Source organism: Drosophila navojoa, chromosome 3 (assembly GCF_054131105.1).
Source record: "Drosophila navojoa isolate 15081-1374.11 chromosome 3, UAZ_NAV_1.0, whole genome shotgun sequence".
Lineage (NCBI taxonomy): Eukaryota > Metazoa > Arthropoda > Insecta > Diptera > Drosophilidae > Drosophila > Drosophila navojoa.
Genome location: NC_142891.1, coordinates 2,890,996 through 2,903,685, shown reverse-complemented (window position 1 = coordinate 2,903,685; position 12,690 = coordinate 2,890,996). Strand labels below are relative to the sequence as shown.

At 43.3% G+C, this 12,690-nt stretch overlaps 4 protein-coding genes across 4 annotated transcripts; 3 read left to right on the top strand and 1 right to left on the bottom strand.

The window, feature by feature from the left end:
* The first annotated feature begins 9 nt into the window (after positions 1-9).
* Positions 10-3,153, top strand: LOC149091613 (uncharacterized). The gene is made up of 3 exons (XM_089257975.1): positions 10-1,153; positions 1,228-3,009; positions 3,067-3,153. Exons 1-2 carry the CDS (start codon positions 199-201, stop codon positions 2,541-2,543), a joined length of 2,271 nt encoding a protein of 756 aa, XP_089114101.1. The 5' UTR covers positions 10-198; the 3' UTR covers positions 2,544-3,009; positions 3,067-3,153.
* A 56-nt stretch (positions 3,154-3,209) lies between these two features.
* LOC149091612 (uncharacterized) lies at positions 3,210-9,390 on the top strand. Its single transcript, XM_089257056.1, has 4 exons — positions 3,210-3,298; positions 3,356-4,322; positions 4,385-5,215; positions 5,258-9,390. The coding sequence occupies exons 2-4, from the start codon at positions 4,040-4,042 to the stop codon at positions 9,301-9,303; spliced, it is 5,160 nt and encodes a 1,719-aa protein (XP_089113182.1). The 5' UTR covers positions 3,210-3,298; positions 3,356-4,039; the 3' UTR covers positions 9,304-9,390.
* Position 9,391: 1 nt separating this feature from the next.
* Positions 9,392-10,571, top strand: mRpL4 (mitochondrial ribosomal protein L4). Its single transcript, XM_030385721.2, has 2 exons — positions 9,392-10,221; positions 10,281-10,571. The coding sequence occupies exons 1-2, from the start codon at positions 9,545-9,547 to the stop codon at positions 10,498-10,500; spliced, it is 897 nt and encodes a 298-aa protein (XP_030241581.1). The 5' UTR covers positions 9,392-9,544; the 3' UTR covers positions 10,501-10,571.
* On the bottom strand, positions 10,498-11,571 carry LOC115563165 (NIF3-like protein 1). Its single transcript, XM_030385722.2, has 2 exons — positions 11,349-11,571; positions 10,498-11,294 (listed from the first exon to the last, which is right to left on the bottom strand). Exons 1-2 carry the CDS (start codon positions 11,499-11,501, stop codon positions 10,569-10,571), a joined length of 879 nt encoding a protein of 292 aa, XP_030241582.1. The 5' UTR covers positions 11,502-11,571; the 3' UTR covers positions 10,498-10,568.
* Positions 11,572-12,690: the final 1,119 nt, after the last annotated feature.

Below are 12,690 nucleotides of genomic sequence, written 5' to 3'. Positions count from 1 at the left end.
GAGTTTTTACTTTTTTTCGAAAGAGCTAAATGAGCTCTATAGCATTCAAGATATAGCTTTCTTTTTAGCTAGTCTCAATAGCCATGGTAAAAGTTTCAAAAATTTCGGTGGCAAAGCCAACAAAGGAATTTCGCTTGGTTTTTGGACTCGTCAAGCCCAATAAACAATAAAATTGTGGTGCAGAACGAAGTTGAGCCTATGAAGCCTTATCTGGATCGACTGCTAAGTAAACCCAAGCCACGGGCTGCAGTACCAACTAAAATACGACGCATACGTCGTCTTTTCGTTAATATTGAGGCCAATGGCTTTCCAAAGTGTAGTTGCTCTACGATTAAGCCGAGGGTATTGGTCAAGCCCTCCTACGATCCATGGGCTGTGGCGAAGTACCAGCAAATGGAAATGAATTCGGCTGTCTATGCATATGCCTTAAATCATCTTTGTACCGGCACCGACTCTAATTGGGATGACTGTGGACTGGAGCGTCCGTCGGCTGGCTCGAACGAGCCAGATAACATGAATGAGCTAAGACTATTGCTGGACGATTTGAATGAGCTACGGGATAGGCAGCAAGACAATTCGTTTTACCAGCCAAGGGAGAACTTGGTGAATCAGTCAAGCTTCATAACCAACCAAGCACAACCTACATATTCGATGGGTAGCTTACCGAATTACTCCCAGCAGTTCAGCGAACGCAATATGAACTGCGAGGCGGACATTCGTAAGGCGGAGCTGAATACCCTCACCGATATGTTGAAACAGACCATGGCCAAGCTGGACAGCCTCGTGATCCTGCAAGCTGAGAAGCAAGCACTAGTGCCGCCCCAGCTCGATATGAGCTATATGCCACAGTTAGGCAAGCTATTGGACAATGCATCGCCCTTAAGTAAGCTAAATAAGCCCCCTAAGACAGCCCGGGTCAAGCGCTTGGTTAAGGTCATGCCCGTACAGCCCTTGGTCATTATGCCGGCAGCCGTACCTAATCAAGCTACAGCAACACCGACTGCAGCACCAGCAGCACCTGAAACTCCAGTTGCTCCTGCCAAGGTACCGTACACTAAATATCGCCCACGTCTGCGCAAGAAGCGCTACAAGGCCGCTGGCACCAACACTTCAGCCGAGAGTTCGGCTAACTTGATGAGTGGCTCACAAATAGGTAGGACTATTTGAATACCTGATTGCGTTAGTGATATCAGTGATGTCTACCTTCCATTTTCTCTCAAACCCCAGCTGAGTCTGCCTCCCATTTGAAAGACTCTGGCACTACCATGTGGTGTCCCAGGTCATGCTGCAAAAATTGTTGTGGCGTTGTAACGGATAGCTCGACTAGCATGTCCGAGTCGACCCTCAAGACACAACACTCGGAAGCTAAGGACACGCCAATGACTCCACTCTCTATCCCTATACAGTTGACAATGCCACAGAGCAGCTTTCTGGGAGGATCGCCCCAGCAAAGTCTATTGCATGCTGGCAATTATACCAAGGGATACCCACAGAACAGTCCTGTGGATGCTGGAAGACATAACGGACAAAACAGATACGCCAACGAGCTCCCACTGTCTACTCTACTAAGGGATGGCAATTACGCTGGTGGATGCCCGCATCCTATTTTTATAGCCCCTGGAAGCTATGAATTGCCGCCGCCAAAGAGCATGTTGAAGAATCATGGAAGTTACTATGAAGCGCCTTCGGGACATGCGTATGAAGCCCACCACCAGCAGATGCCAGTCGCAACAGATATGTCAGATCAACATTCAACAAGTCACGATTTGGACTATGAGTATAGTTACAGTAGTCAAGCCCCTGCAAAGGAACGATCGCGCGCTGGAAAGCTCAGCTACTCCTACACGGAAGAGGAAGAAGAGGAGCAGCTCAGAGCAGGCTCTGACTCAGACGCCGAGAGGAGCTGCGAGGACGAGTGGTACCATAAGGTATGCCATAGTCTAGCCGAACTGGAAGAGGAGCAGAGCTATTTTTCCAATATGAATGCCCCTCATTGCACCTGCGACAAGGGGCAGCAGACCGACTGCTTGGGCACGCACCACAACACAAATAAGTGCGTGTGCACCAACGACTTGCAAGCAGCGGTGAATCCCCGTAAGACTGTTCCGAAGTGCAGGAGATCGAGTCTGAAGTGTAGAAGGCGTAAGCCTCTAGCAAAGCCACAGAGTCCGGTGAAGTCTTTTAGTCCGCCAAAGGCACAAAACGAAATAAAGACTCATCGAAATCCCTTTTTGCTGCAGATGGGGCAGCAATCGCTGCCCAAATGTCGCGTGCTCAAGTCCATGAGCGAGGCTCTTCCAATTGCTGGTCAGAAACATAAGAGACGCGTTTACACGAGCAAACAACTCGCCAGATATCAGAACCTGTTGGCATTGGTAGAGAGCACTGAGGAGTCGTACGCAAGGATCTACCGGGAGCTTAAAGGCAATCCCATGAACAGAAGCATACCATTCCATTTAAAGAGACCAACTGGATCCACCACTTATCCCACCAACTGGTCGCAGTTAGAAAATTCAGTGACTCAGCATGCTCTGCTCGAATAGAGTTTCAATTTCTATAATAAATTTCAACTTTTGGGGGGAGATGGATACAATGCAAAAGAGAGGAAGATAAAGATCCACATAGAGAGCGAGAGAGAGCAACTATGGATAATTACTCGTCTGAGTGTAGGGCGAATTGTGAATCTTCGTGTACTAAAAGAAGGTCTGAACAGCAATTAGATCCTAATTACGATAATTGCATCGTACATGAGCTAGAGGATAGATCGGAGTCTGAGCCACAGTACTTCACCAACGAGTGGGACGTAGAAATGGCTGACAATACAATGAATAACAACGCTTGCGAAATCGATCAATCCATCAGGCCAGATCAGAAGTATGAAGCTTACGACTTTGAGGATAACCAATCAGAAATGAATAAACAATATCTGGAAGCTGATGAAATTTGCGACCCAGAAGACAACCAGCCGGAGATAAAAAAGAAGTCCACTGTTCTAGTCTTAGTTGTCAAGTAGGTAGAGCTTTATGTTTGTACAACGAATCAATGTAATTTCATCTGCTTTTCTAGTCCCGCAGCCATTTATCCAAATAACAATAATCCGTCTCCAGCTCCCTCAAATTATGGCCATCAACCGGAACAATATATGCTAGACAGGTATTGCCCTCAGTTTTTATGGTACCTTTCAATTCGACTAACTTTCTTCAATACCTGACAGACCAAACGATTCAGCCGCTGCTCGAGCAGCTCGAGCGAGCCATCAAGACCACAGACTTTGCTGTGGACAAAGGCCACTCAATGGGTAAGATCAACTAAACCGTAAGGCAAACTCTGTTTCTCATCTGATCTGTTGGTTCAGTCAAATGGATCATGCGGCCCAGAACTCTTTCCAAAATCAGCCGCGCGATCAGGGACTGTGTTCGTGTCAGGATGGCAATGAGGAGTGGTATGGCGAGAATTCAAATTCGATGGACTGCCAATGTGAGCCAATGTGTAAACGCAATTTAGCTGATGGCCAGGTGTTAAATCAAATGGGCCACGTGACAAATGGGTTGGGTCCGGTGACAAATGAGATGGGTAACGCACTTTTAAGGCTGCTGGAGCAGCAGAGAGCTACGGCAGAACAGAAAGCAAAAACCAAAAATACAACAAATAGGAAAGCCAGAAATACAAATATAAATACAAGCCAGAAAAGAAGTGCCCGGAAAACAACAAATCAGAAATCAGCAAACAGGAAAGCAGCAGACACGAAAGGTACATTCTACGATCGATTCTCGACGCCGCCTTTTGTGATCGAGCCAAAGCCTCGTTGCTACTTCATCCAAGGTCCGGTGTGCTGCAACGCTTGCAACAGTTGCAATAGTTGTCGCTGCTGTTATCAGTACTAGGAGAAGTGAGTCAGAGATAGGCGAGCCAAAATAAAAACAATAGATCCCATCGAATAACCAAATCCGAGAAATCTTTGTCAAAATGTGGAATTTATTTGCTGTATAAATTGTGTTGTGACTCGACTTAGGCTTTACTCTTTGGCATTTGGTGAAGCATGACGGGTTTACGCAAAAAGCGACGCTCTTCCAAGCAAATTCTGCTCCGTAAGGCTATCAAGAGGACAAGCGATGTGGCCGACTTGCCCAAAACACGAACCAGCCCCCAAGCAAAGACCATCACAGCCATGAGCTCCATTAACAGGGATGCCCAGCTCAGGCAGGTCATGCAGCAGTGCTTGTCGAGCAACTCAGCCTCCGGCTGGGAGCCAAGGGAGCACTTGTACGACGGGTCGAATTTAAGATCAGCTAATTCAATACCTAAACGAAACTTTATCAATGGTAAGAGCTTCTCATGAAATGCAACAATTACAGGGCTAAGCTTCGTTTTCTTATTTCAATAGAGATTAGACTTGACCGCGAGCCCTCGAGGTCCTCCAAGAGGTCGAGAGCTAGCTCCTCTGGCTATCCCTCCAGTTGGAATTTGGATACGTCGCGATGCGATGAAATGGACGACTCGTTCGCTGATCGGATCAGTCTAAGCAAGTTTCTCAACTGCAAGCCCAAAGTCGGTCGAAATCTGGCACAGCGGAAGAAGAAATGCAGTACGGGTGTGCAATGTAGGATACCTCATCTGTCCAGGCAGACACGTTTAAAGGCCAGATCGAAAATATCCGCGCTTAGCATAACTAAGATTGGGCTGGTTGAACCAATGGCTGGAAGATACGACAAACAGTTTCAAGATGCGCCGCAGCGAGTGCCTTGCGGAGAAACGAGACTGAGATCGGAAAGCACCAACAGCTTGTTGCAAAATAATGGAAATGAAAACAGGGCTAAACCCTTCAATGGTGGTTACACCTCATCGGATTGCAGCTGTGAATGGGACTGCGATAAAGTCATTTATCCAAAGCTATCAAATGTATACATTGCGCAAGAGAAAAATAACCAAATTCAGTGTCTATGTAGTCCGTCGCCTGATTCGCATCATGGCACCCAAGGTGTCGGTAACGACAGATTCTCGAGTCGTACAAGCCAAAAGGGTAAAGAAGATACAAAACGAAGGAACTCGAGTCCCAAAAATCAAGAAACCGGCAATAGAAGGGGGATTTCCAAAAGCCTAGGGGAGAGCAAACGGTGTTATTCAAGTGCCAGAGGCCAAGTAAACGGTAATAAACAGAAAGGTATAAACAAAGATGAGTGCAAAGAAATAGTCAGGCGAAGAAATCAAATAAAGTGTAAGGGAACGGAGGATCGTAAAATTCAACAAGCAGGCAAAGGGACAGAGGGTCGCAGAAACCAAGAAAACTGCAAGGGAAATGACAATAAAATAAAAGATCGAAGAAGGCAAAAAGGCCTCTGTCCGAAAGCTATCGGAAAATCGGAGCATTTCTGTTACTGCAATGCAGAAGAGAATATGGATATGCAGGGCAACCCACAACCGGATGAAGGTTGCCATTGTGAGTACTTCGAGGCCAATGAGCCGAGTGGAAAGCGAAATGCGAGCAAAGAAGAAATAATTGGAACAGCCAGACCTCAAAGTTCTCACCCAGAATCAATGTCCAGTTCAAGACAATTAATAGCTAGAAACCAAAATAAGGACACTGAAGTAGGTAATCGGCAACAGAAGAACATAGGAGAAGATTTGAATAGTTCAGCGCAAGTCGATGTGAACGGATGCATTAAGGTGCCCTGCCCAAAGGGTGGTAAGAAGACAGACCAGGAGTGTTTCGAAACTAATGAGATGCATTACTGTTATTGCAACGCAATCAAATGCGGAACTCAACAACCGAGCAAAGGATGCCATTGTGCGAATTTCGATAGCGACGAGCCGAGCGGAGAGCAAAATGCGAACGTAAATGAAAGAATGATCGAAGAGGAACGCTCAAGGACCAATTGCAGTGGAGTAGTATCAGCTCGAGGTTCTGAAACAGAAATGTCTTGCTCAAGGCAACCAGGTGCTGACAGTCCTAAGCAAGAATCTAAATCACTGACAAATAAATCGGTGTCCATTTCCAACGCCGCACCTAATTCGGTCCAGTTTACGGGTTGCAAGTGTGAGGTGTGTGGCCCACCGAATCAGCCATGGTGCATGTTTGGCAATCCACAGTGGTCAAATAACTGGAGGTGTTGCAATGGGCAAAGGATATGCAACTGCTATTGCCAATGTTGCTTAAGGGCACTCAATAATCAGAATTCTAGACGCCCTAATTCAGCAGCGACTTGGGAGGAAGAAGATGCACAGGTAGAACAGCTCAAAGGACCGTTGGGATCGAGTCCTGGATCAAGCTCAAGGTCTGCAGCGAACACGGTTAGGAGCCTCGATTCGAGATCAGTCTCGAAAACGGACTCCAAACTGTGTTCGACACAGGGCTCCGGATTGGTCTCGGACTCGAAATCATACCAAGTCCCAGGGAAAAGCTCTTCTAGATTCACGGATAAGAGCGCCACAAAACTAGATAGAAAACAGGTTATTTCGACCGGATCGGCAGAGGAATGTCATTCGATCTGCCCCAATTGCGGCATTAATATTAATGCGTTTATACAGAATTCCAAAACCAACAAGAATGGATGTCAGCCGCCAGTGCAGTCGAATCCATCCAAACAGCCAGGGAAAGGGAAATCATTCGAAAATAATGACAGGAGAAAGGAAAGCGGAACCAAGCCTCATTGCAAATGTGCCACATGCACGAGGGAGTGCAAACGGTGCAAGATATTACCAGCTGAGGGCAAAAAGAGCGAACCATTGGTAAATCTCGTCGTGAGTGACAAATGCAATATACAACAGTTAATTGAGATACTGAATGAGACCAGCGCAAAGCTGGAGGAACAGCAGAATTTGGTGAACCAATGTGTTGGGAAACCGGCAACAGCCGAAACAAATCCAGATGTATGCAATTTCGATGGTAACATTGCAAATAGCAATTGGACTTCGAGCAATCCGAATAACATGGATAAGCATCAGATGATGGGGAATCATAATACGCAGGCAAATTGGAGTCAGAACAATCCCAATGTGAATTATAATTCTCCACCCCCTAATGCATATCCACAATACGATCCACGAATTTCGCAAGGTTACCAAGGTCCAAACGCTGGTACTGTTCCGAATTCCGTGAGAATTCTCACACAAACCGAATGGGATTATCCCGATCCAGCTGCTGGAGCATATCAGCCTAACGCTTCGTTCAGAGGTGAATGCACTTGCTATCCAACATTAAATAATTATATTCGTAGGTGCAGTGGCTCTGCTTTTCCAAACTGTACAGGTGACAGTGCACAGACCAGTCCAGTCGAAAAACAAGCAGTTCTGCAGAAGAATTTACACTCAAAATCCTTCTTAGAACTTCTTGATCTGACACTGGCTGTAAAAGAGAGAGGGGCCTTGCAGAAGGACAATGTTGTTGAACCCATGCAGAGTATACAGATATCTAATGATAAGGAAAGGACTCCTAAGGGACTCACAGTTCATACCGATACCAATGGCGAAAAATCAGATCGGGTTCATAAAGATATCAATCCAACTCAACCTCCATTTTATCTAAATGAAGTATTCAATAATCCGTCAATAGGGAAATTCAAGGATAAGCGAGAATATGAGAATAGAAAAAATGTTGAATGCAATTTCTATAAAATCGATGATAGAGGCAATCGATCATGTCAACGGAAAAGGTTTTCAGATATAGAACACCCAGGCCCGCCTCGGCGTAAGGTAGAAGCTCTTCATCAAAGTCAAGAGAAAGCTCTAAGAAAAAAATTACTACGAAAACAATTTGACCCAGTGCAAAACACATCTGATTCGGATTACTTTAGAGGAGCTAATTATACGCCAGAAATTAGAATATACGATTTAAGAGAACGAGATGTCAGAGAGAGGAAACGGTCTGGATTTGATCAAATGAAACTAAGTGAAAGTTCACCGAAGTCGTATGGATTCGACTCTTGTAGACGAGTTTCAACAAGCTCAGAAATTAAATTAATGGAATGCGAACCCCTTTACAATGATAAGGCAATGCAATCGAAAACATCATATATTGAATCGCATTGTAGACGTCGACTTCTAAGAAATCCAGAATCTTTACGATGCAGGCAAAAAAGTTATTCAAGATTCCACAATCTCGCTGCAAGGCGTTCGAAATACAGGAATCTTTTACGCAAACGAGGAAAGGATGACAACGGAAACTCAAATCACTGCATGAGGAGCGAAACAAGATCTAAGATGATTCTATCAAGGAACAAAATAAAGCATAATGCGTTTGGAGAAAGTCTAACGAAGTCCAACTCAAGAAGCAGTTTTCCATTTAGGAACAATCAAATAATAGTAAATAAAGTCGTTCCTCCAGCAAAAGAATTAAATGAATCCAAAACAAATTTTACAAAGAGATCAAAAGTTGAAACGAAAGAGAACACATATTTTGAGTATTCAGATTATTCGCAATTGGATGATGCAGAATCTAAGAGCTTGAGATCGAAAAATCGACCCTTTCTTATCAGAAGAATGACAGAAGAAAGAAGAGTAAGCGAAAGACCAAGTTATGCGGAATCAAGAAGCAGAGTATTTCCGAATAAATTGCTAGAAACAACGAGAGAAAGAAATGCCATTAAGGCCGAAAGTGAAAGATCAAATTCTTCGGTATTAAGAAAAATGGAATCAAGAAACAGACTTAATCCATTCAGGAAAAAATTAGAGGAAAGGAATTCAGATCAGTCGGAATTTAAAAGTTTTGAAGAAAAGCGCCAAATTTTTGCTAAAGAAGGACAAGTTAAAGTTAAGACATATAAATCAGTAATAGGTAACTTAGATTCAGGTAAATCTGTTACATCCTACAGCCACAAAAGAGAAAAGAAAACCAAATCTGAAAGCTTAGATTTGAAAACCATATCTGTTCAGCCAAACTCAGTGATAAGTAAAACAAAGCGTGATAAGTTTGAGCTAGCTGAAATAAAAGCAGTTAAAGATCGATTGAAATCTATACACGAGTCGCATTTTTCAGCTCCTCTTCGCCAGGAAAAATCCCTTAAGAAATCTGCGCCCATTCCTCCACCTAAACCAGCCAAGAAAGAGGCCTCTAAGCCAAGTGGTGCCGTTTCTGCTTCTAACCACAAGCAATATCGAAAAGTTCGAAGTTTGCAACAAAATCATTCTAATGGCGATGATATTAAAGTTCTTTACGATTCAAGCTCTAAATTTTCGAGGCACAGCTGTGGAGATGGAGATTCAAACACCGATTGCGAACCAGATACCAAGCCCAGAACAAGTCAAAATAATTTCTTTTCCATGTTATTAACTCGAGACAAACTTACGGACTCTAAGCGATATTCCTGATGATTAACTCAGACAAATTTATTAAGTCAACTCAAAAATTTTCAAAAATTCGCTTCGATAGTAAATTAAATTAATATTGTAACAAAATACGTCTGCGACTGTTTATTAACACTGCTTAGATATGAATATCGCCAGTCGATTAGTTACCAGCTGTTTCGATACCTGTGGCGGTCGTTCGATAAAATATTATCGACAACTCTGCATAACATCAACAATTGCACCTCGTCGTAATTGTTGAAAAATGTTAAAATTCTTAAATAAAACGCGACAGTTGCTGTATCCAAATGTGCGCAATTTATCGCATACAGTGACAGCTTGCCAGAGTAATGCAGCAACTGAAATCACATCGACGGCCGGTAAGGAAACACTTGCTTCTAAGCCGGCTCTAATACTGCCCCAGAATTATGCGGAACATGCGCCCGTTAGCCGAAGCGCTGCACGCCAGGCGTGGATAGAAAATGTGGATGCAGTAGCTGAGAGAAAAATAGGCCTTATGGAACTGCATCCGGATGTGTTTGCTGCACAGCCGCGCGTCGATGTCATCCAGGAGAATATTGAGTGGCAGCGCAAGTATCGTTATGTAAGCATGGCACATACCAAAACACGCGCTGAGGTGCGGGGAGGCGGACGCAAACCCTGGCCACAGAAAGGCATGGGTCGTGCACGTCATGGCTCGATACGTTCGCCACTCTTCAAAGGCGGCGGCGTCATCCACGGTCCACGTTCACCGACTACCCATTTCTATATGTTGCCCTTCTACAAGCGAGTGATGGGACTCACATCAACGTTGAGCGTCAAATTGGCGCAGGATGATTTGCACATCATTGAAGATGTTGAGATTCCCACGAAGGATGCGCAGTTTATTAGAGATTTGATTAAGGAGCGTAATTGGGGACCCTCTGTGCTGATTGTGGACAAGTAACTAAACTCCACTTGCGCTTAAAACTCCTCTATTCAAATCTTGATTTCTATTTTAGGCACGATGTATTTCCGGAGAATATTTGCTATGCTACAGACTCAATAGGCTATGTGAATCTTATGCCCGCCTATGGCCTGAACGTCTATTCCATGCTAAAGCATGATACATTGGTGTTGACTGTGGAGGCCGTTAAGCATTTGGAAGAGCGTTTGCTTTATCAGCTGCATCGAAATGATGGAGCCAGCAAGCAAACCAAATTGAAGCTCGATCAAGTGTAAATTAAGGCATTTTATAATTTAATTGTATTTACTTGTATATGATTTAATACAAATGAAGTTTGTTATATCTACTGCTTCACTTGTTGCACAGCCTGGGAATTGCTTCTAAATGCAGTTTGCAAGGGATCTTTATCCTTTTCTGAAACAATGACCTCACACTTTTCTTGAAGTCTCTCCTTTAGTATGCACTGAAATTCTCGCAGGAAACCGCGCTCCGAATTGCTGTGATTGCAAAGCAGAACTGTCGTCCCATTGTGGTTAAAGTCCAGCAATTCGTGATGCGACATCTCGCCAGTTATGACCAGATCCGCTTGAATGCCTTTTAAGACTGACCCACCGGATCCCGCGCATATTCCAACGGTATGCACAAAAGTCTTTGGATGATGGTCCACAGCATATGCCACATGCACGCTGTTGTTTATGTGGTCTTGGAGTGCATGTACCACCTGGGAGATGGGCATATTGGTCTCTACAAGACGTCCCGAGCCAGTCCCATCAACTGCGCCCGGCTCTGGAACCAAGGGCTTTATGCCCTTTATATCTACTGCCTTGGCCAGCCAATCGTTGACACCACCCACCACTTTATCCCAGGCCGTGTGTGGACAATACAAAGCCTTGGAGTTGGCTAAACATCCGATGACTATACGCTCCTTCCAGTTGGACATAGTGATCCGTGTCAACGGCCGAAAGATTGGCGGATGATAGCTAATAATGAGATCGACATTCTTCTCAACGGCTTCACCCAACACGGGCTCAGTGAGATCATTGGTTAGCAATATGCGCTCCACATGTTTCTGCAATTACATTCAATGTCAACTTGTTTATTCCTACATTCTTAAATCACTTACATCTGCGCTTGGCTCGATCAGCAGGCCCACGTTGTCCCACTTTTCGGCCAGGGATGCCGGTGCAAACTTTTCCAGCACATTGACCACCTCATTTAGTCTCAGACCCGAGAATGTTGCCATGCTTCTTCTCAGTCTCAACGCGCTACGTAACATTCAACAGACAATCTTCCACAATTACTTCAAGAGCCAACTAAACTAAATTTTTTATAATATTAGCTTTGAGTGCTGGAAAACGATTATAAAAGTCTCAGTGGAAATTCGTAGCACTACAACTTTGGCGGTTGTTTGAAATTACGTTTATAGCTAAAATTGACTAAAATTACTAACCAGTGCTAAAATTCAGCGAGAATTGTGCTTTTATAATAATAACATTTAGAAATATTTTGTTAATGTTTAAGCATAAAAATATTTAAGGACTGCCCAAAAATATAAATAAAAACATTTTTAAAAACTTTAAAAACTTGTTGGAGTTTCTGTTTAATAGCACCTCTTCGAGTGTGCCTGTTTGAAATCCATTTGAAGTCACGTGATTTCAATTAAACGCTCATTACTTTTATCTGGGTTATACCGCTGTTATTGCGGCTCTTAATATGTCTAGCAATTAAATAAAATTATTCCAAGTATTGTTACATCATTAAATGCGTACGCTATATGTTTATAGACGTATAGATATCGGTGTTTTTATACCCTATGACTTATTATATGTATATCTTAGTACCCACACGAGTCCTCCATCTATACACATACATCCAACTAATACACGACCTGTAACTGGTTTTGATGAGATTTGTAACTAGAAGTAAGAAGCATCAGATATCTATTTTTTAAGGCAACGGAGTAAAGAATATATATTAGTCGAGCACTCCCAACTTTAGCTCTATAGTCAATTCCCGCAACTTGGGTTTTGTGAAGCTTTCGTTCTTCCGATCCCGCATTTCAATTTGGTAAAACATATTTGAAGTGTTTAAATGGTGATTTTCAGTTTTTTATTATTTTTGTGAACGCGTCACTAAGTGAAGAAAATCCCAAGTGACGAATCTGAAAGCAGATAAGAAAAGACGCTAGCAACAAAGCACACAAGAGTAACAAAAAATAAACCCGGTTTTAAAAAACCAAAAATGTAAATTACACGGACACAAAAGATCAATGTCCTTTAGTACTTAAGTCATACAATGATTTTTCCCAAATACAATTAATTAGTAATGTAAATAAGTTAAATAACAGTTTAATATATTCAGATGCATCTCATATATAAATCCTTTGGTATTCCTTTGTTCACTCATTCGTTTCAACTATTCTCATCTGATTGTTGCATCTGGCAACATCTCTTCCTTTTATTTCT

Coding starts and splice junctions, on each gene's coding strand:
- LOC149091613 (XM_089257975.1), top strand. CDS start 199: ATGAAGCCTTATCTGGATCGACTGCTAAGTAAACCCAAGCCACGGGCT. Junction 1,154..1,227: donor GATGAGTGGCTCACAAATAG/GTAGGACTATTT, acceptor CTCAAACCCCAG/CTGAGTCTGCCTCCCATTTG.
- LOC149091612 (XM_089257056.1), top strand. CDS start 4,040: ATGACGGGTTTACGCAAAAAGCGACGCTCTTCCAAGCAAATTCTGCTC. Junction 4,323..4,384: donor TAAACGAAACTTTATCAATG/GTAAGAGCTTCT, acceptor TTATTTCAATAG/AGATTAGACTTGACCGCGAG. Junction 5,216..5,257: donor GCGAAGAAATCAAATAAAGT/GTAAGGGAACGG, acceptor AAGCAGGCAAAG/GGACAGAGGGTCGCAGAAAC.
- mRpL4 (XM_030385721.2), top strand. CDS start 9,545: ATGTTAAAATTCTTAAATAAAACGCGACAGTTGCTGTATCCAAATGTG. Junction 10,222..10,280: donor TCTGTGCTGATTGTGGACAA/GTAACTAAACTC, acceptor TTTCTATTTTAG/GCACGATGTATTTCCGGAGA.
- LOC115563165 (XM_030385722.2), bottom strand. CDS start 11,501: ATGTTACGTAGCGCGTTGAGACTGAGAAGAAGCATGGCAACATTCTCG. Junction 11,295..11,348: donor TGATCGAGCCAAGCGCAGAT/GTAAGTGATTTA, acceptor ATGTAATTGCAG/AAACATGTGGAGCGCATATT.